Source organism: Salmo trutta, chromosome 19, assembly GCF_901001165.1.
Source record: "Salmo trutta chromosome 19, fSalTru1.1, whole genome shotgun sequence".
NCBI classification, from domain to species: Eukaryota; Metazoa; Chordata; class Actinopteri; order Salmoniformes; family Salmonidae; genus Salmo; species Salmo trutta.
In genome coordinates this window covers 46,297,934-46,325,002 of record NC_042975.1, presented here as the reverse complement: position 1 = coordinate 46,325,002, position 27,069 = coordinate 46,297,934, and the positions used below count along the sequence as shown (strand labels likewise).

Genomic DNA, 27,069 nt, shown 5'->3' with positions numbered 1-27,069 from the left:
AAAATTTGTTATGTAAAAATTATTTCATACTGCACATTTAGGGTGTCCACAAGGGGGTCCAAAATTGTTGTCACAGGGGCACTGCCCCCCCCCCCCCCCCCCGCCCCCAGAACCGCTAGTGCCCACAGAAAGCGCTGGAGGGGCAGATACTGCTTTGTTTATCACTGTCCGTCTATTTTGGCTGCTGGTATTTTATTTTCTAAATTGATGGGCTGTTGCATACAAGAGCTTTCATCCCTTTTCACATGCACTCACATGTACACACGCCTACACATATTACATGATGCTGCTCCTGTTTGAACCCGGTGATCTCACCACCTCCGGGGTTCTATAGAGGGTAGGAGTGGGAGGTCACAGCCACACCCCCAACAAGCCCCATCTCCACCCATGGGTATTGTGTGTGTGTGTGTGTCTAAGAGGCGGGGGATAGAGATGGTAGCAGGTAGCAGCTTGTGTGTTTACGGGGGGGGGGGGGGGGGCATGGGCTTGGGCATGGGCTTACTGCTCTACAGTAAGCCCATGCTCTACCGTATATATAGGAGTGAGAGATAGCAAATAAAAGCAGATCTCCTGTTTTGTCCTTTATAATTCTTGATACTGACCCTGCTCTGCTGTAGCCATGACGACCATGCTGCTGAGCACACTAGGAGCACTGCTCTGCTCCTTGGCTGTCACCGCTGAGGTCATGCCCCAAGGAGACTTCAATCTACAGGGGGTAAGAGAGAGAATGAAGAGAGGGATCAGAAATCAGCGTTACATTGAAAATCAAATGACGAGGAACAAACTAGGGATTGTTATGGAGAAAAAAGAAACATTAGGAGAAAGAATACAGAAAGAAACCTGTGATGAAAACAAGATTCAAATGGAAGGGATGAAGACAAATGTGGGAATTCTAGTGACACATTGTTGGGTGTTCATATTGAGACAATAGTTATTCAGATGTTCGTTCATGAATGATTCAGGAATATTTCAGTATCAGCTCTCACAGATTTAAAGAACCACTGAACACGCCGATTGGCACGTGGGTTTTTCTGTTGCTCATTAGAAAAATGAAGTTTCAGTCTTGGTGTGTTTCCTGGCCGATTCCACATTTGGTTATGATGTTTGTCCCCCATGAGACACTGTAGCCTATTTCACTTCCTCAAAATCCCCAAAGTGAACTAAATAGTAATAGAAATCTGTAATTAATTTTGACGTTTTTGCCAAGGATGTTTTAGTTGTGCAGTTTTACATCTAAGGTGTTTAGTGCAGTATTTCTCAAGCAAAGAAATGCTTGAGTTGTTGTCTTACGTGAACAGTCGGAGTTGCTGAGCAGGTCTGTCTCACTGTCTATGCTATTAGATAGAGAAAAACACCGCAGTTGTTCACCCCATGTTAGTGGGCAAATTGACATCCTTAAATCAAAACCCAACCTTCCTTTACCCATTGTGATGCACGGATGTTCCAAACTCCGTTTTAGACGAGACTGACTTTATTTCCATAATTATCCTATTTACACTTTTTTGAAGTCAATTTTGATACTAGAATAACTTTCTGACTCATATTGATGCCACAGAGGCCGTTTTCATAGGGATCTGTTGCTTTTCAAAGGCATCCGTTCTTTAAGGTTGATACTTTCTGTGACCCCTGCAGACAGGAATGAGGATATGATGTAATCTAATCAGGGCTGGTTTTTGCAGGTGGCAGGAAAGTGGTATGTGATTGGATTTGCCACTAATGCCCAGTGGTTCGTCAAACACAGGGCCGACATGAAGATGGGCACCACCATTCTGACACCAACTGCCGATGGAGACCTGGATATTGCATACACTAGCCGGAAGTAAGTAAGAGAGAGAGAGAGAGAGAGAGAGAGAGAGAGACATTGTGCTGATTCTGTTTCAACTGTATTGTCTCTGTAGCGCTGATGGCTCCTGCTGGAGAATGAACCACCTGGCCAAGAAGACAAACCTTGCTGGGAAATTCATCTACAATAGCGAGCGTACGTCTACAACCTATAAACACATACACACACAGTGCACTGATGGGCCTATGTGTGATATTGTCAGTTGGTCTCCCTCTCGTCCCCTCTAGGCTGGAGTAATGAAAATGACATGCGTGTCGTTGACGTTAAGTATGACGAGTATGCTCTTATTCACACCAAGACCAAGGGTGTTTCAGCTGTGCTCACCAACCTGTATGGTACGATCCTTTCCACTCCTCTGCAAAATCCTATGACTCAGTCTCATTGTTTCACTATTCCTTTCCCCATCATTTGTTAGAAATCTTATATTACAAAATATTGCACCCTTCACAGTGTATTTAGTCTGCCATGTACTACATGTGTTGTGTCTACAGCCCGTGGAACAAACCTGAGCCCTGACCTGCTGCAGAAGTTTAGGCAGTTCTCCCTGGACACTGGCATTCTGCCTGAAAACATCGCTATCTTCCCCAAAAACGGTATATCCCATCTCTGTTTGTGAAGTGTGTTTAAGTTGGACAATATTTCTGGATAGAAGTGTGGAACGTCTCAGACTTATAATTATCAACCGTCTTTTTTTCTGCAGATGAGTGTCCCGCTGCGTAATTTCATCCATCTTCTTTACTTCCAAGGCGTGCTCCCTTGATCCTTCTGCATGGCTTTGCTACTTGATGGGTAGACCCATGGCCACTGTGGCAACCATGAACCATCTTTAGCTGCAGTGATCCATCAGACTACACCTTAACTTGCATCTGCATTACCTACTGAAGCCCGGCGTAGCTGGTTAGGCAATCTTGTAACCTTAGTTTTTCACTTCCCTGATTGGTTCCAATAAAATACTGTCATGTGCTTTTTCCGTTTGTCAGTCATTCTACTCTTCGGATGACTAGAATATGTTGGGTATTTAATACCTCTGATCCTAAGATGTAATGTTAGCTGCTTTAGAAGTCTACATGTTGATCAAATGTAATGTAAACCCAGCTCTAAAAGTAACCTTGGTGTACCATCATTCTATTGAAAATTTCATCCTACTCCTTGCAGTAATTAGGTAGCTGACAATTACATAATTTGTCAATTATTAAAAAGACAAACATGCAGGTAAAATATTATGCTTTTATATATTTTTTTAGCTTTTTTAACAAATACGTCAAGTACATCCATAACACAGCTCTGATTCCTCCTGTTATATGTTTACATCTACACACTTTATTTACAAATGTGTACAAAACAATAATTTACCTCCTATAGAATTCTAGTTACACTGAATTATACAACAACGTTCATGATGATGAAATAAATATAAAATCAAATATGATCACAGGGGAAGGAACTGTCGAAGCCAGAGTACAAATATACCACCAGTCTTTACAAGTTGTATTTCTCCTCAGGGGACTAATGCCTCTCCCTGTTCACTGGCATAAGTAGATGTGTGTTTGGGTAAAGGAAGTATGTTGTGGTCATGAGTCTGTGGTACCAGATCTAGTGCAATCTAACTCTGAAGGCCTCGCTGGCGCTGCATCATACTTCAGGTCTCTGATGATCAAGCTTATTAGGGGTTAAATATTCTGTATGAAGATGGGTTTATGGGTTGGTTCTAAATGATACTGCTTACCTGTTAGATCACCCCCATGGGAAAAACAACCACATCTAGTATCTCATTTTGTGTAAAGAAGTGAATCAACTAAAAGAAACCTCTCTGAAGCCGCAGCTTTTACAATGGACATGGCTATTTGCTATGATGCAGTCAACTCCTTCTCCAGGCATTGTCCATGACCAGACAGACAGTTCTCCTCAAAACAACAAAGTAATGATGACACGGAGATGTGGGGTCAGAGCACCAGGAAGCGCAATACGCTATGCAAGTCCCGCCTACTTCCTAGTTCAAGTCCTGTTTTTTGAATGGGCATCAAGCTTACATAATTAAATTCATGAAAACGTGGTTATTTAAGACACGTCAAATTATATTTGTACTCGTGGATTAATTTACTTATACCTGATGCCTTTAATAGGGTTTCCAATTGCTTTTTAATATTCTGTAATCAAAAACGTTCATAAAATCCATTGGTAAAGGTGAATTAATCCACAGATACAAATGTGTGACGTTATTTTTTTATTTAAATGACCACATTTTCATGAATTTGATGATATAAGCTTGACGCCCATTCAAAAACAGTACGGGACTTGAACCAGGAAGTAGGCAGTACTTTCATAGGGTATAGATACATTGCTGTAATGTCTTAACTGACACATCTCTCACAACAGGCACTCAACCACATACAAAACACATTCTCTCGGTGTCTCAGCATTCAAAGCATCAGGTATAATTCATGAGTTCATGATTACTGCATTCATAGTTCATTAAATATATTGGCAAGTGCTATTCGAATAAGAGTTCATCTCGACCACTCTGCTCAGTGGACCTGCTTTTTCACAGCAGGTGAATGTCCAATTCATTGTGTGAATACAAACAGCTTGTAGATTACATTTTGTCTTAGTTGTGTGTCAACAAGTAAAAGTAGGATTAACAGTTGCTACTTTAATAACTGGACTGGTGGCTGTGGAGTAAAAACTAACGTACGAATCTACAAAGACCTCAGACTCTTGCACATCCAACAATGCACACTTTCACCAGCAGGGGGATATGCAGACAAAGTGCAAGTCTGTACAGGGCTTTGTCACCTGATTCCATAGGTCTTACCCAGGTATATGTACACTTATATTAATTTTCAGTTGCAGAAAAGTTAGCTTGAGAGTCTCTGGGGTAATAATAACAGAAGAGGTTCCATGTTAATGCAGCAAACAGACAGACACACACACCCTGAACAGAAATATAAACAACATGTAAAGTATTGGTCCCATGTTTCATGAGCTGAAATAAAAGATCCCAGAAATGTTCCATACACACAAAAAGCTTATTTCTCTCAAATTGTGTGCACAAATGTGTCTACATCCGTGTTAGTGAGCCTTTCTCATTTGCAAAGATAATCCATCCACCTGCCAGGTGTGGCATATCAAGAAGCTGATTAAACAGCATGATCATTACACAGGTGCGCCTTGTGCTGGGGACAATAAAAGGCCACTCTAAAATGTGAAGTTTTGTCACACAACAGATGTCTCCAGTTTCGAGGGAGTGTGCAATTGGCATGCTGACTGCAGGAATATCCACCAGAGCTGTTGCCAGAAAATTGAATGTTCACTTCTCTACCATAAGCTGTCTCCAACATTGTTTTAAAGAATTTGGCAGTATGTCCAACAGGCCTCACAACCGTAGACCATGTGAATGGCGTCGTGTGGGCGGGTGGTTTGCAGATGTCAACATTGTGAACAGTGCCCCATGGTAAGGTTATGGTATGGGCAGACAATCTACAGACAACAAACACAATTGTATTTTATCGATTGCAATTTGAATGCACAGAGATACCGTGACGAGATCCGAAGGAGAAGTGTCGCGCTGCATGAGACAAATGGTGGTCACACCAGATATTGACTGGTTTTCTGATCCATGCCCCTACCCTTAAGGTATCTGTGACCAACAGATGCATATTTGTACTCCCAGTCATGTGAAATCCATAGATTAGAGCCTAATTAATTTATTTCAATTGACTGATTTTCTAATATGAATTTTAACTTTAAGTAAAATGTTTGAAATTGTTGCATTTATATTTTTGTTCAGTATACATACATACATACATACATACATACATACATACATACATACATTTGATTACGGTGTGGTAGTGGTTCCATTTGTGTTTTTGTTGTGGTATGAGGGGTAGGTAGTGCCAGGGTCACTCTGCCTGCACTAAGTCCTTGTGGTGGCGTGCGATATGCTGGCTCTTCTCTGAGGGCCTGCGGAAGCCTTTAGAGCAGATCTCACAGCGGTGGGGGTAGTCTTTTGTGTGAATGGAGATCACATGGCGCTTGAAGCCCGAGGCATCCCCAGAGCTGTAGTCACAGTACTGACACTGGTACACCCTCCTCTCCCTGGGCCCCTTGGCCATGCCCGCAGCACTAGAACTAGCACCAGGCACCAAAACCTGCTTCTTTGCCACCGGTGCACTGGCAGGGGAAGGCCCCAATAAGGTCCTTTTGGCCCCGTTCTTTTCAGGAGAGGCCTGTTGCTCCTTGGTGTGAACTGACAGGATATGGCGACTGAGCACAAAGGGGTCCGCGATCTTGAAGTTGCAGTGTCGGCACTGGTGCAGTTTCTTGGCACGGTGTGACGCAGAGTGCTTCTTCAGTTCAGACGGCCGGTGGAAGCCTTTAGCGCAGACGGCACATTTGTGGGGGTAGTCCTTGGTGTGCACCGATATAACGTGGCGCTTCAGGTCACTGGAGTTGGAGCTCTTGTGTTCACAGTGGGCACACAGGTGGGTTTTGGCCTCCTCGTGCGTCAGCCCGTGCTGCAGCAACTCCTCCTCCTCAGCAAACGTCTGGAAGCAGCGCTCACACTTGAAGGGCATCTCTTTGCTGTGCTTGGTCTTGACATGAGTCTTCAGGTTGGAGGAATCAGCCGACTTGTAGTCGCAGTAGAGGCAAGAGTAAGGCTTCTCGCCGGTGTGTGTGCGCATGTGTTTCTTCAGCTCGGAGGGGTGCCGGAAGCCCTTGCCACATTCCACACAGATGTGAGGGAAGCTCTTACTATGGACAGCCAGCAAGTGGCGGTTGAGCAGACCTTGTTCAGCCGTCTCGTAGTCACAGAACTTACACTTGTGCATCTTGTTGGCCTGTGAGGGCACCGGACTCTTGGGCTCACGGTGGTGGTGCTGCAGTCGATGTGAGAAGAGCGCCGCCTGCTGGTGGAAATCCTTGCCACACACCTCACACTCAAACAGACCCTTGCTGCTCAGCGTGTGCCCCTCCATGTGGTTATGAAGGCTGGCCTTCTTGTTGGTGGTAAAGTCACAGTCCGTGCACTGGTACTTTTTCCTGGTCAGGACATCCTGGTGGTGATTTTTGGTGTGGCGCTTCAGGAAGCCTCGCGACTTGAACTTCTTGCCACAGAGCATGCAGGGGTATACGGTCAGAGGCTGGCCATATGGACCAATAATGATGGCTGGAATGGGAAACAGATACAAAACTCATGACTCCCAGATATCACATGATCTGTATTCAGAAATGAAACTGTGAAAACCGGTGCAGAGTTAGTTTAGTAATCAGTTGACTTTATAAATGACCTGCAGTTGCCCAGCCCATAGAATCAGTAACATATACAGTCAGGTGCAAAATGATTGGCACCCTTGATAAAGATGAGCAAAGACGACTGTATAAAATAACAATACAAATACTGAGCTATATTGTATGCTCAAAAATGTGAAAAATGCTGTTATGTTATACTAATACAATTGCTTAGAGAAAGAATTTGTTTAACAAATAAATCTCTAAACTACAATGCAATACTCCAGCACCCTCCCATTGGAGAATCTGGAGAGATTCTGTATGGAGGAATTATCTAAGACCCATCCCAATGTGTTCACCTATCTCATAAAACATTTTAGAAAAAGGCTCCGTGTCATTATCCTCGCAAGGGAAGGGTGCTGGTATATTGAATACAGGGGTGGCAATATTTTTGACCCCTATCTTGTAGGTGCATTTTGTTTGTTAAGCAAAATCTCTTTCTCCGAGCAATTTCAACAAAACTAATTAGCACACAATATTCATTACATTGTGTCCACATACTTTTGTAACTGCACATACACTACACGACCAAAAGTATGTGGACACCTGCTCGTCGAACATCTCATTCCAAAATCATAGGCATTAATATGGAGTTGGTCCCCCCCCTATGCTGCTATAACAGCCTCCACTCTTCTGGGAAGACTTTCCACTAGATGTTGGAACATTGCTGTGGAGACTTGATTCCATTGAGCCACAAGAGCATTAGTGAGGTCGGGCACAGATCTTGGGCGATTAGGCCTGGCTCGCAGTCAGCTTTCCAATTCCTCCCAAAGGTGTTCGATGGGGTTGAGGTCAGGGCTCTATGCAAGCCAGTCAAGTTCTTCCACACAAACCATTTCCGCTTTGTGCACGGGGGCATTGTCATGCTGACACAGGAAAGGGCCTTCCCCAAACTGTTGCCACAAAGTTGGAAGCACAGAATAGTCTAGAATGTCATTGTATGCTGTAGCGTTAAGATTTCCCTTCACTAGAACTAAGGGGCCTAGCCCGAACCATGAAAAACAGCCTCAGACCATTATTCCTCCTCCACCAAACTTTACAGTTGGCACAATGCATTCGGGCATGGTGAAGCGTGATTCATCACTCCAGACAATGCGTTTCCACTGCTCCAGAGAGTCCAATGGTCGGCGAGCTTTACACCACTCCAGCTGACGCTTGGCATTGCGCACGGTGATCTTGGGCACGTGTGTGGCTGCTCGGCCATGGAAACCCATTTCATGAAGCTCCCGATGAACAGGTATTGTGCTGACATTCCTTCCAGAGGCAGTTTGGAACTCGGTAGTAAGTTTTGCAACCGAGGACAGAAGATTTTTACGCACTTCAGCACTCGGTAGTCCCGTTCTGTGAAGTTGTGTGACCCATCACTTCGCGGCTGAGCCATTGTTGTTCCTAGACGTTCCCACTTCACAATAAGAGCTTACAGTTGACTGGGGCTGCTCTAGCAGGGCAGTAATTTGACACACTGACTTGTTGGAAAGGTTGCATCCTATGACGGTGCCATGTTGAAAGTCACCAAGGTCTTCAGTAAAGCCATTCTACTGCAAATGTTAAGACTATGGAGATTGCATGGCTGTGTGCTCGATTTTATATACACAGCAACGGGTGTGGCTGAAATAGCCGAATCCACTAATTTGAAGGGATGTCCACATACTTTTGGCCATGTAGTGTAGCTCACTATTTGTATTAATTATTTGACAGTGTTATTTGCTCATCTTAATCAAGGGTGCCAATAAATTTGGGACCTGACTGTAGTTCAGTCCCATCTGACAGCTACGTACCTGTCTGGACCTGGCGAGGCTCAGCCCTTGTTCTCTTATTCTTGTTCCGTTGCCTGTTGACCTTGTCCACTCCGTCTGACTCGTCAATGTGCAGCAGAGCACTGGCGGCACCGTTCCTGTTCTCACAGCTTTCACTGTCCTCAGAACCTGAAATCACATCGTAAATGTTGAATGCAAATGCACACCTTCTCTCAACACTGCTAGAGCAGTGATACAGCGCATTCGGAAATGATTCAGACTTTTTTCACATTTTGTTACGTTACAGCCTTATTCTAAAATGTATTAAATTGCGCCCCCCCATCAATCTACACACAATACCAAAGCAAAAACATGGTTAGAATTTTTTGCAAATGTCTTAAAAATAAAACACTGAAATATCACATTTACATACAGCGCTGTGAAAAAGTATTTGCCCCCTTCCTGATTTCTTATTTTTTTGCACATTTGTCACATAAATGTTTCAGATCAAACAAATGTTAATATTACACAAAGATAATCCAAGTAAACACAAAATGCAGTTTAAGTGATAGCTTTTTTCCCTTAATAAATAAAATTATCTGTGTGACAAAGTAATTTCCCCCCCGTTAAATTAACGAATTTACTGTGGTTAATCACAGTAATTGACATCTATCAGTCTGGAAAGGGTTATAAAGCCATTTCTAAAGCTTTGGGACTCCAGCGAACCACGGTGAGAGCCATTATCCACAAATGGAGAACATTTGGAACAGTGGTGAACCTTCCCAGGAGTGACCGGCCTACCAAAATGACCCCAAGAGCGCAGCGACGACTCATCCAAGAGGTCACAAAAGAAACCACAACAACATCTAAAGAACTGCAGGCCTCACTTGCCTCAGTTAAGGTCAGTGTTCATGACTCAACCATAAGAAAGAGACTGGACAAAAATGGCATCCATGGCAGAGTTCCAAGGCGAAAAACACTGCTGACCAAAAACAACAAAGGCTCGTCTCAAATTTGGCAAAAACATCTTGATGATCCCCAAATCAAATCAAATCAAATTAATTTATATAGCCCTTCGTATATCAGCTGAAATCTCAAAGTGCTGTACAGAAACCCAGCCTAAAACCCCAAACAGCAAGCAATGCATGTGAAAGAAGCACGGTGGCTAGGAAAAACTCCCTAGAAAGGCCAAAAACCTAGGAAGAAACCTAGAGAGGAACCAGGCTATGAGGGGTGGCCAGTCCTCTTCTGGCTGTGCCGGGTGGATATTATAACAGAACATGGTCAAGATGTTAAAATGTCCCCAAGACTTTTGGGAAAATATTCTGTGGACTGACGAGAGAAAAGTGGCCGCACACCGCGTGGCCGCTGCCACTCTAGCGTGGTGGTCCCAGCTCGCACGACCCACGTGGAGTTCCAGGTCTCCGGCAGCCTCTGGAACTGCCGGTCTGCGGCCAACAAGGCAGAGTTCATCTCAGCCTATGCTACCCTTCAGTCCCTCGACTTCTTGGCGCTGACGGAAACATGGATTACCACAGAAAACACTGCTACTCCTACTGCTCTCTCCTCGTATGAGCACGTGTTCTCGAATACCCCGAGAGCATCTGGTCAGGGTGGTGGTGGCACTGGAATCCTCATCTCTCCCAAGTGGACATTCTCTCTTTCTCCCCTGACCCATCTGTCTATCTCATTTGAATTCCATGCTGTCACAGTCACTAGCCCATTCAAGCTTAACATCCTTATCATTTATCGCCATCCAGGTTCCCTTGGAGAGATCATCAATGAGCTTGATGCCTTGATAAGTTCCTTTCCTGAGGATGGCTCACCCCTCACAGTTCTGGGTGACTTTAACCTCCCTACGTCTACCTTTGACTCATTTCTCTCTGCCTCCTTCTTTCCACTCCTCTCCTCTTTTGACCTCACCCTTTCACCGTCACCCCCTACTCACAAGGCAGGCAATACGCTTGACCTCATCTTTACTAGATGCTGTTCTTCTACTAATCTCACTGCAACTCCCCTCCAAGTCTCCGACCACTACCTTGTATCCTTTTCCCTCTCGCTCTCCTCCAACACTACTCACTCTGCCCCTACTCAGATGGTATTGCCCCGTCGCAACCTTCGCTCTCTCTCTTCTGCTACTCTCCTCTTCCATCCTATCATCTCTTCCCTCTGCTCTATCCTTCTCCAACCAATCTCCTGATTCTGCTTCCTCAACCCTCCTCTCCTCCCTTTCTGCATCCTTTGACTCTCTATGTCCCCTATCCTCCCGGCCGGCTCGGTCCTCCCCTCCTGCTCCGTGGCTTGACGACTCATTGCGAGCTCACAGAACAGGGCTCCGGGCAGCCGAGCAGAAATGGAGGAAAACTAGCCTCCCTGCGGACCTGGCATCTTTTCACTCCCTCCTCTCTACATTTTCTTCCTCTGTTTCTACTGCTAAAGCCACTTTCTACCACTCTAAATTCCAAGCATCTGCCTCTAACCCTAGGAAGCTCTTTGCCACCTTCTCCTCCCTCCTGAACCCCCCCCCCCCCCCGCGGATGACTTTGTCAACCATTTTGAAAAGAAGGTTGACGACATTCGATCCTCGTTTGTTAAGTCAAACCACACCGCTGGTCCTGCTCACGTTGCCCTACCCTATGCTTTGACCTCTTTCTCCCCTCTCTCTCCAGATGAAATCTTGCGACTTGTGACGGCCGGCCGCCGAACAACCTGCCCGCTTGACCCTATCCCCTCCTCTCTTCTCCAGACCATTTCCGGAAACCTTCTCCCCTACCTCACCCCGCTCATTAACTCACCCTTGACCGCTGGCTACGTCCCTTCCGTCTTCAAGAGAGCGAGAGTTGCACCCCTTCTCAAAAAACCTACACTCGATCCCTCTGATGTCAACAACTACAGACCAGTATCCCTTCTTTCTTTTCTCTCCAAAACTCTTGAGCGTGCCGTCCTTGGCCAGCTCTCTTGCTATCTCTCTCAGAATGACCTTGATCCAAATCAGTCAGGTTTCAAGACTGGTCATTCAACTGAGACTGCTCTTCTCTGTGTCACGGAGGCTCTCCGCACTGCTAAAGCTAACTCTCTCTCCTCTGCTCTCATCCTTCTAGACCTATCTGCTGCCTTTGATACTGTGAACCATCAGATCCTCCTCTCCACCCTCTCCGAGTTGGGCATATCCGGCGCGGCTCACTCTTGGATTGCGTCCTACCTGACAGGTCGCTCCTACCAGGTGGCGTGGCGAGAATCCGTCTCCGCACCACGTGGTCTCACCACTGGTGTCCCCCAGGGCTCAGTTCTAGGCCCTCTCCTATTCTCGCTATACACCAAGTCACTTGGCTCTGTCATATCCTCACATGGTCTCTCCTATCATTGCTACGCAGACGACACACAATTAATCTTCTCCTTTCCCCCTTCTGATAACCAGGTGGCGAATCGCATCTCTGCATGTCTGGCAGACATATCAGTGTGGATGACGGATCACCACCTCAAGCTGAACCTCGGCAAGACGAAGCTGCTCTTCCTCCCGGGGAAGGACTGCCCATTCCATGATCTCGCCATCACGGTTGACAACTCCATTGTGTCCTCCTCCCAGAGTGCTAAGAGCCTTGGCGTGACCCTGGACAACACCCTGTCATTCTCCGCTAACATCAAGGCGGTGACCCGATCCTGTAGGTTCATGCTCTACAACATTCGCAGAGTACGACCCTGCCTTACACAGGAAGCGGCGCAGGTCCTAATCCAGGCACTTGTCATCTCCCGTCTGGATTACTGCAACTCGCTGCTGGCGGGGCTCCCTACCTGTGCCATTAAACCCCTACAATTCATCCAGAACGCCGCAGCCCATCTGGTGTTCAACCTTCCCAAGTTCTCTCACGTCACCCCGCTCCTCCGCACACTCCACTGGCTTCCAGTTGAAGCTCGCATCTGCTACAAGACCATGGTGCTTGCCTACGGAGCTGTGAGGGGAACGGCACCTCCGTACCTTCAGGCTCTGATCAGTCCCTACACCCAAAGAAGGGCACTGCGTTCATCCACCTCTGGCCTGCTCGCCTCCCTACCTCTGCGGAAGCACAGTTCCCGCTCAGCCCAGTCAAAACTGTTCGCTGCTCTGGCACCCCAATGGTGGAACAAGCTCCCTCACGACGCCAGGACAGCGGAGTCAATCACCACCTTCCGGAGACAACTGAAACCCCACCTCTTTAAGGAATACCTGGGATAGGATTAAGTAATCCTTCTAACCCCCCCCCCCCAAAAAAAGATAGATGTACTATTGTAAAGTGGTTGTTCCACTGGATATCATAAGGTGAATGGACCAATTTGTAAGACGCTCTGGATAAGAGCGTCTGCTAAATGATGTAAATGTAAGGTTTTGGAGTGGCCTAGTCAAAGTCCAGACTTGAATCCGATTGAGATGCTGTGGCGTGACCTTAACCTGTTTGGGGTAGGGGGCAGTATTGAGAATTTTGGAAAAAATATGTTCCCATTTTTAACTGCCTCCTACACCAACTCAGAAGCTAGAATATGCATATTATTGTTCAGGTTTGGATAGAAAACACTCTGAATTTTCTAAAACTGTTTGAATGGTGTCTGTGAGTATAACAGAACTCCTATGGCAGGCAAAAACCTGACAAGGTTTCAAGCAGGAAGTACCCTGTCTGACAAGGAGTCGTGCGTCTTGCATCTTTTTATTGAAAAGTAAGGATCTTAGCTGTAACGTGACAATTCCCAGGGCTCCAATAGGCTCTCAGAGCCCGCGAAATAACTGAAGGTTTACGAGGGAGCCTCAGGTTGAAACATATTATCGCCTTTTGTAAGTGGATGCTCCGAGGACCTTTGAATGATGCGCGTGCATGAGTCGCTTCTGAGGAGAAATTTTATTCGGCTGTTTAGGCTCAATGCATACTCCCGGTCGGAATATTATCACTAATCTACGAGTTGAATGGCATAAAAATTGGTTTTAAACAGCGGTTGACATGCTTCGAAGTACGGTAATGGAATATTTAGACATTTTTGACAAGGCAACGCGCCATGCGCGGGACCGTGAAAAAGCATTCTAGAACTCACGAACAAAACGTCGCTGTTTGGATATAACGATGGATTATTTGGGACCAAACCAACATTTGTTATTGAAGTAGAAGTCCTGGCAGTGTATTCTGATGAAGAACAAGCAAGGTAAGAACATTTTTCTTATAGGAAATGTGATTTTGATGAAGGCTAATCTTGCCGGGTGTCTAAATAGCTAGCCCTGTAATGCCGGGCTATGTACTTAGATTATTGCAAAATGTGCTTCATCCGAAAAGCTATTTTAAAATCGGACATATCGAGTGCATAGAGGGGTGATGTATCTATCATTCTTAAAATAATTGTTATGCTTTTTGTGAACGTTTATCGTGAGTAATTTAGCAAACTGTTAGTAAATTCAACGGAAGTTTGCGGTGGTTATGCTTTTTCTGAACGTCACATGCTAATGTAAAAAGCTGGTTTTTGATATAAATATGAACTTGATTGAACAGACATGCATGTATTGTATAACACAATGTCCTAGGTGTGTCATCTGATGAAGATCATCAAAGGTTAGTGCTGCATTTAGCTGTGGTTTGGGTTTATGTGACATGATATGCTAGCTTGAAAAATGGGTGTCAGATTTTTTCTGGCTGGGCACTCTACTGACATAATCTAATGTTTTGCTTTCGTTGTAAAGCCTTTTTGAAATCGGACAGTGGGGTTAGATTAACGAGATTCTTGTCTTTAAATAGCTGTGAAATAGTCATATGTTTGAGAAATTGAAGTTATAGTATTTCTAACGATTCAAAAATCGCGCCACTGGAATTCCAGTAGCTGTTACGTAGGTGGGACGAAATCGTCCCACATACCCGAGAGAGGTTAAACAGGCGGTTCATGCTCAAACCCTCCCATGTGGCTGAATTAAAATAATTCTGCAAAGAAGAGTGGGCCAAAATTCCTCCACAGCGATGTGAAAGACTCATTGCTAGTTATCGCAAACGCTTGATTGCAGTTGTTGCTGCGGAGGGTGGCACAACCAGTTATTAGGTTTAGGGGGCAATTACTTTTCCACATAGGGCCATGAAGGTTCGGATAGCTTTTTTCCATTAAATAATATAATCACTTAAAAACTGCATTTTGTGTTTACTTGGGTTATCTTTGTGAAATATTTAAATTTGTTTGATGATCTGAAACATTTAAGTGTGATAAATATGCAAAAAAATAAGAAATCAGGAAGGGGGAAAATACTTTTTCACAGCACTGTACGTATTCAGACACTTTACTCAGTACTTTGTTGAAGCACCTTTGGTAGCAATTACAGCCTTGAGTCTTCTTGGGTATGACGCTACAAGCTTGGCACATCAGTATGTGGGGAGTTTCTCCCATTCTTCTCTGCAGATCCTCAAGCTCTGTCAGGTTGGATGGGGAGCATCGCTGCACAGCTATTTTCAGGTCTCTCCAGAGATGTTTCATTGGGTTCAAGTCTGGGCAACTCAAGGACATTCAGAGACTTGTCCCGATGCCACTCCTGCGTTGTCTTAGCTGTGTACTTCGGGTCGTTGTCCTGTTGGAAGGTGAAACTTCACCCCAGTCTGAGGTCCTGAGCACTCTGGAACAGGTTTCATCAAATATCTCCGTACTTCGCTCCGTTCATCTTTCCCTCGATCCTGACTAGTCTCCCAGTGCCTGCCCATGAAAAACATCCCCACAGCATGATGCTGCCACCACCATGCTTCAACGTAGGGATGGTGCCGGGTTTCCTCCAGATTTGACGATTGGCATTCAGGTTAAAGAGTTCAATCTGACCAGAGAATCATGTGTCTCATGGACATAGTACTTTAGGTGTCTTTTGGCAAATTCCAAGCTGGCTGTCATGTGCATTTTACTGAGGAGTGGTTTCCATCTGGCCACTCTACCATAAAGGCCTGATCGGCGGAGTGCAGCAGAGATGGTTGTCCTTTTGGAAGGTTCTCCCATCACCACAGAGGAACTCTGGAGCTCTGTCAGCGTGACCATTGGGTTCTTGGTCACCTCCCTGACCAAGGCCCTTCTCCCCTGATTGCTCAGTTTGGCTGGGCAACCAGCTCTAGAAAGAGTCTTGGTGGTTCGAAACTTCTTCCATTTAAGAATGATGGAGGCCACTGTGTTCTTGGGGACCTTCAATGCTGCAGATATTTTTTGGTACCCTTCCCCAGATCTGTGCCTCAACACAATCCTGTCTTGGAGCTCTACGGATAATTCCTTTGATATCATGGCTTGGTTTTTGCTCTGACATGCACTGTCAACTATGGGACCTTACATAGACAGGAGTGTGCCTTTCCAAATCATGTCCAATCAAATGAATTTACCACAGGTGGACTCCAAGTTGTAGAAACATAGCAAAGGGCCTGAATACTTAGCAAAGGGCCTGAATACTTATGCAAATAAGGTATTTAAAAAAAAATTTTTTATACATTTGGAAAATGTTCTAAAAACCTGTTTTCGCTTTGTCATTATGGGGTATTGTGTGTAGATTGAGAATAATATAAATATATATTTTTAATCCATTTTACAATAAGGCTGTAACGTAACAAAACGTGGAAAACGGGAAGTGGTCTGAATACTTTCCAAATGCACTGTACTTATCACTACAGAGTACAGAAGAGCAACAAGACATTCTCTGCAATGTTAAACGATACATTTGTATATAATAGTGTGTGTCACTGACCATAAGCGGCTGCCCAAGCCACAGGCATGAAGTCCTTACTGAGAGCCGTGCCGTCGTAAGACCGCTCATGGGTCACTGGCTCCTCACCCCCCACCACCACCTCCATGTAAACCTCATCAGATATCTTTGATGCACCTGCAGGAAAACACACCAGTTGTAACACAATCGTAAAACACACACACTCTCACACACACAGAATTTATTTCTTACCATGGTCCCCTTGGGACATGTACACCATCTTCTCTCGGAGCGTTCGGCCTGTAGAGTCCGTCAGTGCCACGTCCTCGGTTTCTCCTACGCAGACAACCACACAATGACTTAATACTCCTTAGTGATCAACTACCGTGGGTTATAGAATCCCTCTTTCTAAGTGCATTAAACATGATTCAAATGTCTCCTTACCCAGGTCATCCTCTCCAGAGTCTGCCTTGAAGATATACACCTTGATCACCTCCTGGCCATCCTCGTCCTTCTCCACCTGGTCCTCCACGGCTCCCTCCACAGTCACCTCTGTACCGTCGTCTGACACCATCTTGCCTGCCTCATCCACTGGAGGGAGATGAAAAGAGAGCGAGTTAAGAAAGCCATTCACTACTGATCATTAGTCTAACTGCAATGTTTTCTTTATAAGAGGACAGGTGACTGAGTGAGTGCTATTGATGTAGAACTGGAGAAGTGAAGCAGGATGGTACTCACAGGAGATCATGAGGTAGTCCCCACATCCGTCTGCGTCTTGCTCTGGGTCCAGTTCATCCTGGGCATGCCCGTCTGCCACCATCTCATCCTCAGGCATGTCCCCCATGGCAACGCCTTCGTCCTCCCCCTCCAGTGACATCACACATGTCTCCACAGCAACCTCCTCGTCCTCATCGCAGTGCACATACTCAGACACCACATCCTCAACAGCATCCTGGATCACCAGCTCCTCTGGAGCGAATCCATGCACCGCCATTCCCTCCCCCTCCGACACCAGCACCGTCTCCTGCAGCTCCACCACAAACTCCTCCCCTCCAGCACCACCCTCATCTGGAACACATCAACACAGGAACAGTTGGATATCTTCCGTATTGGCCTACATAAACATATTGCAGCAGACATACAGTGCCTTCAGAAAGTATTCACACACCTTGACTTGTTCCAATATTTTGCTGTGTTACAGCTCAAATTGAAAATGGATTCAATTTAGATTTTTTTGTCACTGGCCTACCCACCCCATAATGTCAAAGTGGAATTATGCCATGGCTTGTGCAAGCCGGAACAGCTCATAGAGCAGGCTGATGTAGCTTGATGTACCCCTTGGACTGGACGCGAGTCTATTGCAGGACCTTACCCCAATCTATCTCCTTAATGCTGAGCGCCAAGCAGAGACGCATCAGGTCACATTTTTACAGTCTTTGGTCGAGCAGTGAATTTCAAACACAGATTCAACCACAAAGACCAGGGAGATTTTCCAATGCCTCACAAAAAGCACCTATTGGTAGATGGGTAAAAATAAAAGCAGATATTGAATATCCCTTTGAGCATGGTGAAGTTATTAATTACACTTTGGATGGTGTATCAACACCCAGTCACTACAAGAACACAGGCATCCTTCCTAAATCAGTTGCTGGAGAGGAAGGAAAACACTCAGGGATTTCACTATGAGGCAACGGTGACTTAAAACAGTTACATTTTATCACAGAGTTTAATGCCTGCGATAGGAGAAAACTGAGGCTGGATCAACAACATTGCAGTTACTCCACAATACTACCCTAACTGACACAGTGAAAAGAAGGAAAATATTAATACTGAAAAAAAGTGGCAAAGCAATTTACTTTCTGTCCTGAATACAAAGTTTTGTGTTTGGGGAAAATACAATACAACACAGTACTGAGAACCACTCTTCATATTTTCAAGCATAGAGGTGGCTGCATTATGTTATGGGTATGCTTGTAGTCGTTAAGGACTGGGGAGTTTTTCCAGGATAAAAAAATTAACTGAATGGAGCTAAGCACATGCAAAATCCTAGAGGAAAACTTGGTTCAGTCTGCTTTCCACCAGACACTGGGAGATTAATTCACCTTTCAGCAGGACAATAACCTAAAACACAAGGCCAAATCTACAATGGAGTTGCTTACCAAGAAGACAGTGAATGTTCCGGAGTGGCCGAATTACAGTTTTGACTTAAATCTGCTTGAAAATCTATGGCAAGACTTGAAAATGGTTGTCTAGCAATGATCATCCACCAATTTGACAGAGCTGGAAGAATTTTGAAGAGAATGGGCAAATATTGTACAATCCAGGTGTGCAAAGCTCTTTGAGACTTAACCAGAGACCACAGCTGTAATCACCGCCAAAGGTGGTTCTATCATGTTTTGACTCAGGGGTGTGAATACTTATGTAAATTAGATTATTTCTGTATTTCCTTTTCAAGAAATGTGCAGAAATTTCTAAAAACATGTTTCACTGTGTCATTATGGGGTATTGTGTGTAGATGCGAGAAAAAATATATATATTTCATCCATTTTGAATTCAGGCTGTAACAACAAAACGTGGAATAAGTCAAGAGGTATGAATACTTTCATAAGGCACTGTATGCATGCACTCTTACAAAGAAAATAGCTTGAAAAAGCTTTTAAGAAAAGCTGTATTTTTGTGCAGAACAAAGAACAGTACAGGGAAACACTTGAATGCTCAGTGAAACGTAGCTTTTACCTGATCCATGGAGAATTATTTTAGGATCCTGGGAATGGAGTGCAAGCCTTGTCTCATCCTCATCCATTGTCCTTACACCTCATTTGTCACTGCAGCACTGGAGGCAAGAATTGACCAGTCAAATCACAGTCACATAGTGCTAATGGCCAACCCAAAATATTAGTCTACCATACTCAAATCCAAAATCTCTGTTACAATGTAACAGGTATCATTATGCCCATGTGTTTCCCCTCCTGTGAAATGTAGTCATGTCCTAATCTTTCTGGATATCAATTATATTGGTCTGCATTTTATTTGGTGGTAATCTTCTAAACTATTTTAGCTATATTACTTGGCCCACTGCCTAAACTAAAAATAGGAAGGGTATAGGCAGCTATGTGATTAGGTTTATTTAAGCTATGATCGTAATGATAAAATCATTATTTTGTTGTAATGTGCTTTGACGTCACGAGAGATGTTTTCAGCCATGCAAATACTATCTATCGATCTTAATCCTCATAGTCATGCAAAAGTGGAAAAATATACGCGGTTACTCGCCGAAATGCACCGAGACATAAACAAAAGGTTTGAGCGACGCAGCACATTTGACATCCAATTCCCCCACGGTCAAATCTGACAGCAGTGGTCTGGCACACAACAGTGTGGGAGCGCCAGACAAGCAGTGATGCTTCATGATACTCACCGGAGGACACGCACAATTAGGTCAACAGACTCAAATCTTTAACTATAGCCTAAATGGGAACAAATTAGACACAAAAATGGCGCTTGCTGTAATTTACCTAGGTATTTACGCAAAAAAGACAACATTTAAGACAAAAGGTCTGCAAGCAAACAAAAAATTGAATTTCACAAAAGTATCTGGCGGTAGTAGTAAAATGGTTACATAACATCAAAGATTAGACTCTAGCTACATGTGGTCGTTTAAGTTACAGTTTACAGTTTAGTCATTTAGCAGTGAAAGGCAGCTTTGAGCTAACTAACGTCAATGGAAACATGACAGCTGACCCAACCCACACATCCGTGCGATAGTAAACATAAGTGCATAGCTAGGTTAGCAAGTTCGCGAGCCACCTGAAAGGTTTATTATTGCTAAGTATGGCGGCTAGCCTACCAAGCTAAAGCATATTTCCTTCCGTGTTTTCAAAAACAGATGTGCGCCATTTTGTTGGAGATCCCTGGACAAACATTTTACCCACTGGCGTTGTTAATGCAGAACAAAAATAATCTCTACAATATCATATTTGAACATGGTAACTATACTGTTAAACTTTGTGGGGGGTATCTGGCTAATAGCAGACTATAATGTTAGCGATGTTTTGAAAAATCCCCTCGCGGATTTTCTAGGCCGTAATTATGGCCTATTGTGGCCGGGGCCCAAATAAGCAAGAAAGGCCCAACCCCTCGTACGCTTCTCCACTTTTCAGATAGAAACATAGAATAATACACATGCAATCACAAATGTAAGGCATTTCCTATGCTCCGTGCACATGAAAAAAAAAAAAAAAACCGCAAGATAACCTGCTTACCAGATTGTGTAGTACAGGTTGGCCTCTCGATTTCCAGGCCGTCCGGTTTCCCCAGACTCGGGCAGGATTCAATCGGGAGTTTGTGCTAGCTGGGCGGGCCGCTGAGGCGCAGGGAGGGAGGGGCCGAGTCTTTCGAAGCTCCACTGATAATCGCTACAGCCCCCAGCTCCGCCAGCACCAAGGCCGCCGTCAGCACTCACGTCACAGCCCGAAAGTCGTAGGAAAATGCGGAAGAAGTCTGGACACCCATCTACTGGTAGTTATAGACAGGCCACGATCAGGGGCACAGCAATTGTGCTCCACTATGGAGATTTTACATCGCGGCTGTTTTCTTTGCATACCTTTTGAAAGCCTGGTATAGTGAGCCCAGTTTATTCATGTATGTCGCTAAAAATCATGAACAAACTGCGATGATGTTCGACATTTACTCCTACTACCATTAGCCAGATGCAATGATCTAATCCTATTGGTTAATCATGTTACTACCCGCTTTACAGGTTAATTTGACAGCTACAGATTTGCCAGTGATTGACCACTTCTACTTCTTGATCAAAATCATTTGACACATGGCATTTTCTTTATTCTTGAAGTTGATATCCCTTGATGATCTTCTCTCATGCCTGCAATTTGATTATACCTTCAAAGATGATCCATATCAGCACATCGTTTGAATGTAGCAGGAGAGAGACCAGCTGTCAGGGTGCTCGATCTTAGTGTCTCCTGCTGCAAAAGTAAATGCTCTACCACCGTTATTGCCCAGGCCTCAGGTAGAAGCAGTAGAACACTTACACAAACGGTAGCCTATTCCCCAATAAGTGTCCCCATCTGTAACAGGTGTAAAATATACTTTGTATTTTACTGAAAATCTCTCATATTTCTTTTCATGTATTATTTTAAGGTTATTTTGATATGTATCACTACTTTCAAGAGTGAACTATTTTATAGTATTTTCTAAATTGCGTTGATGTTGTGATGTCATCAGCGGGAGCCATGCTTTTACTCCTGTTAGCTCAAAGCGTGATGAGAGCTCTGTGCCCACATGTTCTAAACATGGCGAACCAGTTATCAACACCAGAAAGCACGAGGGGTTTGAGCTGATTGTATGGAGATTGTGACAGCTGGTTAAATGGTGTCCCTTGACAAGGCAAGAACAAGATGTATGTCAGGAGAAGGGCAGTGTTATCATAAGGAGACACTTGGAATACGGAGGGGAAAAGAGAGAGAGAGAGAGAGAGGGAGGAAGATGGTGAGCTTGAGTAGGTTAAAATGGTGGAAAAAAGGGAGATGGTTTGTTAAAGAAGAATGGTAGAAAGTGTAAGCAGAGTGAGTTGAAGACAGGAGGAGAAATGGAAGTGAATGAGGGAAAAGTGTGGTAGTTGTGGTGAAGTTCTCGGAGCCTGAGGCTTGCACCGAGGGTCAGGATAAAGATGAGTCAGTAGGACTGAAGCATTTTTGGAAAAAGTGGACCCTTGCCTTTTGGCTGATCCATTTGTGGTTACAGAGTGGGTGAAAACAGAGTTGGGTGCTGTGAAATCGGTGAGGGTAACCAGAAGTGGTCTTGTGATAATTGTTTGTGTTTCTGCTGGTCAGAGGGAGTAGGTGCTTGTAATATTCATATGTGAATACATACTGAATTATAATTGGATGCATTTTACCGCCGTATCCTACTGTGCAGTGATTGGTTAAGACCACCCAGACGGTTAGGGTATAGTCAGTTGATCGTGGTTGGAGATAGGCGAACATGTAGTTGTAGCTAGTTAATAAAGAGTTATGTTAAGAAACATCCTGTAGTTCTGCGTTTTATTATTTGTACAAAGCGTACAAAACAAGACATGGTGTCAGAGTAAATGGTCTTAAAAGATGGATTTTTCTGGAGTTCCTTCACCTCGAATGGACTGGGAGTCTACAAACTTACCCGATGCATGGCGTAAGTACAAACAGCATGTGGAGCTAATGTTCACGGGTCCTCTGAAGGAAAAAGAGGAAAAATGTAGCTACCTGCTCCTCTGGATCGGTGAAAAAGGGAGAGATATTTACAACACATGGACACTTACCGAGGCTGAATCAAAGGTACTGAAAACATACTACGATCGTTTTGAAGCATATGTTGTGCCGAAGACTAATACAATTTTCGCTAGGTACAAATTCCATGAGAAAGTACAGGGAGCTAGCGAGTCTTTTGAACCGTTTGTGACTGGGCTGCGTCTGCTTGTGAAAGACTGTGATTATGCAAACAAGGATGAGATGGTCAGGGACCGTATTGTATTTGGAATACACTCACCGCGAGTGAGAGAGAAACTTTTGAATGTTGGGTCTGAGCTAACGCTGGACAAAGCTATCGACATAGCCAGATCTCACGAGCTAGCACAGGCTCAGATGAAAACCATTTCGCGCCGCAGCACGAGCGCATCACGTGAACAAGCAGTGCACGCAGTCAGACATCAAAGCACACCTCCGGTGCCCAGAGAGCGCGTTTCAGAACGGAGAGAGACATAACACCGAAACAGAGCGACACAGACTCAAAACGCCCCAAAACATGTGGATATTGTGGATACAAAGTGCATGGCGAACAAGGAAATTGCCCAGCTAAAGGCAAACAGTGTACTAAATGTGGTAAATTGAATCACTTTGCAAAAGTGTGCAGAGCTTACCGTGGAAAAACAGTACACACAGTGAGTGAAGATGAAATGTCAATCAAAGAGTCAAATGATGATGAACTGTTTATTGATTCAGTGACAGGAAAAAGTCACATATCAGAGACAGAGCAAGCCTTTGCTGACATTGAGATAGGAACACAAGGCACAAAGCTAAAGTTCAAACTAGACACTGGTGCACAAGTAAACATTATTCCTCTGAATAAGTACCGCAGCTTGACATCTGAGTGCGAGCTACAGCCCACCACGCGCAGACTGACTGGTTATGGTGGTGAACAGCTCCCAGTAAAAGGCACATGCACTTTCAAATGCAAATACAAGGAAAGTGACATGATGTTGGACTTTTACGTTGTTGACACTAGAGCACCTGCAGTGCTAGGTCTTAAAGCATGCTTAGACATGGACCTCATCAAGCTAGTTTTATCAGTAACAGCACCAGTAGAGACAGGAAATGTACTGGAGGAGTTTGCTGATGTCTTTACAGGAATAGGATTATTCCCAGGAGAATGTACCATTCACCTTGACCCAGACGCAACCCCTGTGGTCTACCCCCGAGAAAGATTCCCCTTGCTCTCCGTGCCCGTCTGAAGAAAGAGTTGGAGAGCATGGAACAATCTGACATAGTCACCAAGGTTACAGAACCGACCGACTGGGTAAACGCGTTAGTGGTGGTGGAGAAACCACGCACAGGCAAGCTCCGAGTATGCCTCGACCCAAGAGACTTGAACAAGGCTATCAAACGGCCCCATTACCCTTTACCGACGCTAGATGGCATCACACACAAGCTAGCGGGAGCACACTACTTCAGCGTCATGGACGCTAGATCAGGCTACTGGGCTATCAAGCTCACAGAAGAGTCATCTAAGCTCACAACATTCAACACACCGTTTGGACGCTACAGGTTCCGTCGCCTGCCTTTTGGGATTATCTCAGCCCAAGACGAGTTTCAGCGAAAGATCGACGAAGTGTACGAAGGCCTCGACTGTTAACCAACTGAGTGAATCTAACACCGACTGTTGGAAAGACAGGCACCGAGTCGGGCTCGAGCTGCAAAGCAGACGGCTCGAGCAGCAGAGGCAGCTGCTGCTGAATCGTGTGTTTTTGTTTTTGCTAGCTGTCTATTAAGGATACTTAAGCAAGCATTGATGTTGGCAATTGATGATACATGTATGATGTTCAGTGGCAACTCGTCATCACCCATATGTTTGGCAAAAAAAAAGTTGCATGTTTTGCATGTTATCTTGATATTGTGTCCCATATCAGTTTGCAAACCATGTAAAAAAAAAATTGTTAATAAAGCTGCATACAAAACAAGACAATGACCATTCAAGAATCTAAGCAAACCACAACGTCCTAACTAATTAGTGACTGCCACGAAATAGACTACTACAAATACAAAAGCTACAATTACGTATTTTGAACTTTTTGTTATCTTCTCCGGCTGTCCTCGACCTGTGAAATGTCAAAGGGTGTAGGCGGATCGCTGCCCTAAAAGAGTTCCAGACTGTAAACTTGTTATTGAAAGTTCACTTGAAATGCTTTAGTATTGTATTTGTTTGAAATGTTAAGATGTCATTTCTACAGTGAAAGCTGAGTTGCTGAGAATCCCTTGTTCTAAAAGTAACAGTATGTTGGATCATTGTTTCAGAGTCTATGTTGATTCAGTTGGTGTATTATGCAATATAAATGGTTACTTACCTTGAGTTCAAACTACAGAGCATGTATTCAAAAGAAAAGCTTAGAATATGTAAACATTTGTATTTTGTTTTAAAAGAAGGGGGATGTAATATTCATATGTGAATACATACTGAATTATAATTGGATGCATTTTACCGCCGTATCCTACTGTTCAGTGATTGGTTAAGACCACCCAGACGGTTAGGGCATAGTCAGTTGATCGTGGTTGGAGATAGGCGAACATGTAGTTGTAGCTAGTTAATAAAGAGTTATGTTAAGAAACATCCTGTAGTTCTGCGTTTTATTATTTGTACAAAGCGTACAAAACAAGACAGTGCTCCGTGTTAAATGAACGGGGGCAAGAGATGTGAATTGTTTTGCTCTCAAGAAAAGGGCAAAGTGATTACTGGGGTAGCTGTAAATGTAAATGCTGACCAACTGAAGGGGAAGATTCCCGGTGTGATGCTTGTCATTTGGTGTGACGCAGACAGGGTGGCGTGCAAAAAGGAAAAAGTACCCAATTGTCATACTTTAGTAAAAGTATAGATACCTTAATAGAAAGTTACTCAAGTAAAAGTCACCCAGTAAAATACTACTTGAGTAAAAGTCTAAAAGTATTTGGTTCTAAATATACTTAGGTATCAAAAGTATTGACCTAAACTGGGACATGCTTAACACCCCGGCCATCCTACAATCTAAGCTTGATGCCCTCAATCTCACAAATTATCAATGAACCCACAAGGTACAACCCCAAATCCGTAAACACGGGCACCCTCATAGATATCATCCTAACCAACTTGCCCTCCAAATATACCTCTGCTGTTTTCAACCAAGATCTCAGCGATCACTGCCTCATTGCCTGCATCCGTAACGGGTCTGTGGTCAAACGACCACCCCTCATCACTATCAAACGCTCCCTAAAACACTTCAGCGAGCAGGCCTTCCTAATCGACCTGGCCCGGGTATCCTGGAAGGATATTGACCTCATCCTGTCAGTAGAGGATGCCTGGTTATTCTTTAAAAGTGCCTTCCTCCACATCTAATTTCCTACCACTCATTCAAGTTTCCCTGTATCTGCACTCCATATCTCTCTGTTACAATAAATACCATGGTTCATTCATCCCTGTTTCTTGGTCTGAGTCTGCTCTTGGGGTCCCCTGTCCTGCTCCGCCTAACAGTTAGCTAGCCAGAGAAATGTTGAGCAACATTAGCCAATTCAACTGATCAAATAATTTAGTTTATGGTGTGAAATTAGCTGGCTAATAAAGTCAGATAGCTAACTTAGATGAGTTAACGTTAGTAACCTAACCAATTCACTATAGTATTTACTGGTATACGACTCCTTGCCATTCCTCAAGTTATAACGCGTTAGTTGCTTACTGGACCCTGGCAATCTGTGTGAAATGTTAACTAGCTAACAAACTAACTACTATCTGGTTAATTTTCAGAATGAGAGAATTAGGTGAAAATGAGGCGTTGTTTATTAAACAAGTCGATTCAGGGATCAAGTGTAGCTGAAGCTGGACCTGGCTTATGGAACACCACACACTTTCCCTCTCACTTTTTCAATACAGTGGATAAAAAGGGGTATGCCAGGTGTACTCTCTGCTTGAAAGAGATCAATTATGCCAACAAAGGATATTATGCTCTGCTGGCACATTGTAGAACAGATGTCCACAGGCAGAAAGTGTACAATGTAACAATGTGCAGTGTAGCCGAACTTGACCGTAACACTTGTGTGTGAGTGAGGGGGATTATTTCCCCCTAGCAGGGATTTTTTTTAGCAAGTGTCACCTTTTTGGGCCCTCACCAGTTTCCATCCCTGACTTGGTACCATTGAGGTGTGGATGTTTACTTTCTACATGAGTTGTTATTTTTCAGTTTCGTCCTAATAACAGATTGTAGTGGTAAAATAAAAAGGGATACATTCTGACAGGCTTGA

The 27,069-nt window shown here is 44.2% G+C and overlaps 2 protein-coding genes and 1 long non-coding RNA gene across 3 annotated transcripts; 2 read left to right on the top strand and 1 right to left on the bottom strand.

Moving 5' to 3' along the window:
* The first annotated feature begins 558 nt into the window (after window positions 1-558).
* Window positions 559-3,061, top strand: LOC115154790 (lipocalin). The gene is made up of 6 exons (XM_029701375.1): window positions 559-715; window positions 1,680-1,819; window positions 1,899-1,978; window positions 2,071-2,178; window positions 2,335-2,436; window positions 2,544-3,061. Exons 1-6 carry the CDS (start codon window positions 620-622, stop codon window positions 2,561-2,563), a joined length of 546 nt encoding a protein of 181 aa, XP_029557235.1. The 5' UTR covers window positions 559-619; the 3' UTR covers window positions 2,564-3,061.
* A 2,473-nt stretch (window positions 3,062-5,534) lies between these two features.
* On the bottom strand, window positions 5,535-21,626 carry LOC115154789 (zinc finger Y-chromosomal protein 1-like). Its single transcript, XM_029701374.1, has 8 exons — window positions 20,797-21,626; window positions 19,271-19,367; window positions 17,273-17,602; window positions 16,979-17,125; window positions 16,787-16,870; window positions 16,577-16,711; window positions 8,914-9,060; window positions 5,535-7,013 (listed from the first exon to the last, which is right to left on the bottom strand). Exons 2-8 carry the CDS (start codon window positions 19,335-19,337, stop codon window positions 5,746-5,748), a joined length of 2,178 nt encoding a protein of 725 aa, XP_029557234.1. The 5' UTR covers window positions 19,338-19,367; window positions 20,797-21,626; the 3' UTR covers window positions 5,535-5,745.
* Window positions 21,627-24,319: 2,693 nt separating this feature from the next.
* LOC115153718 (uncharacterized) lies at window positions 24,320-24,669 on the top strand. Its single transcript, XR_003867748.1, has 2 exons — window positions 24,320-24,545; window positions 24,577-24,669. It is a non-coding gene; the product is annotated as an uncharacterized LOC115153718 (long non-coding RNA).
* The last annotated feature ends 2,400 nt before the right edge of the window (window positions 24,670-27,069 follow it).

Bases quoted from the DNA above. Each gene is read 5' to 3' on its own strand.
- LOC115154789 (XM_029701374.1), bottom strand. From the start codon at position 19,337: ATGGATGAGGATGAGACAAGGCTTGCACTCCATTCCCAGGATCCTAAA. The intron at 9,061-16,576 runs GTCAGTGACACA...ATGTGATTTCAG, and splicing joins GGCTTGGGCAGCCGCTTATG to GTTCTGAGGACAGTGAAAGC. The intron at 7,014-8,913 runs GTACGTAGCTGT...TTCCCATTCCAG, and splicing joins GCCTCGCCAGGTCCAGACAG to CCATCATTATTGGTCCATAT.
- LOC115154790 (XM_029701375.1), top strand. From the start codon at position 620: ATGACGACCATGCTGCTGAGCACACTAGGAGCACTGCTCTGCTCCTTG. The intron at 1,820-1,898 runs GTAAGTAAGAGA...TTGTCTCTGTAG, and splicing joins ATTGCATACACTAGCCGGAA to CGCTGATGGCTCCTGCTGGA. The intron at 1,979-2,070 runs GTACGTCTACAA...CGTCCCCTCTAG, and splicing joins ATTCATCTACAATAGCGAGC to GCTGGAGTAATGAAAATGAC.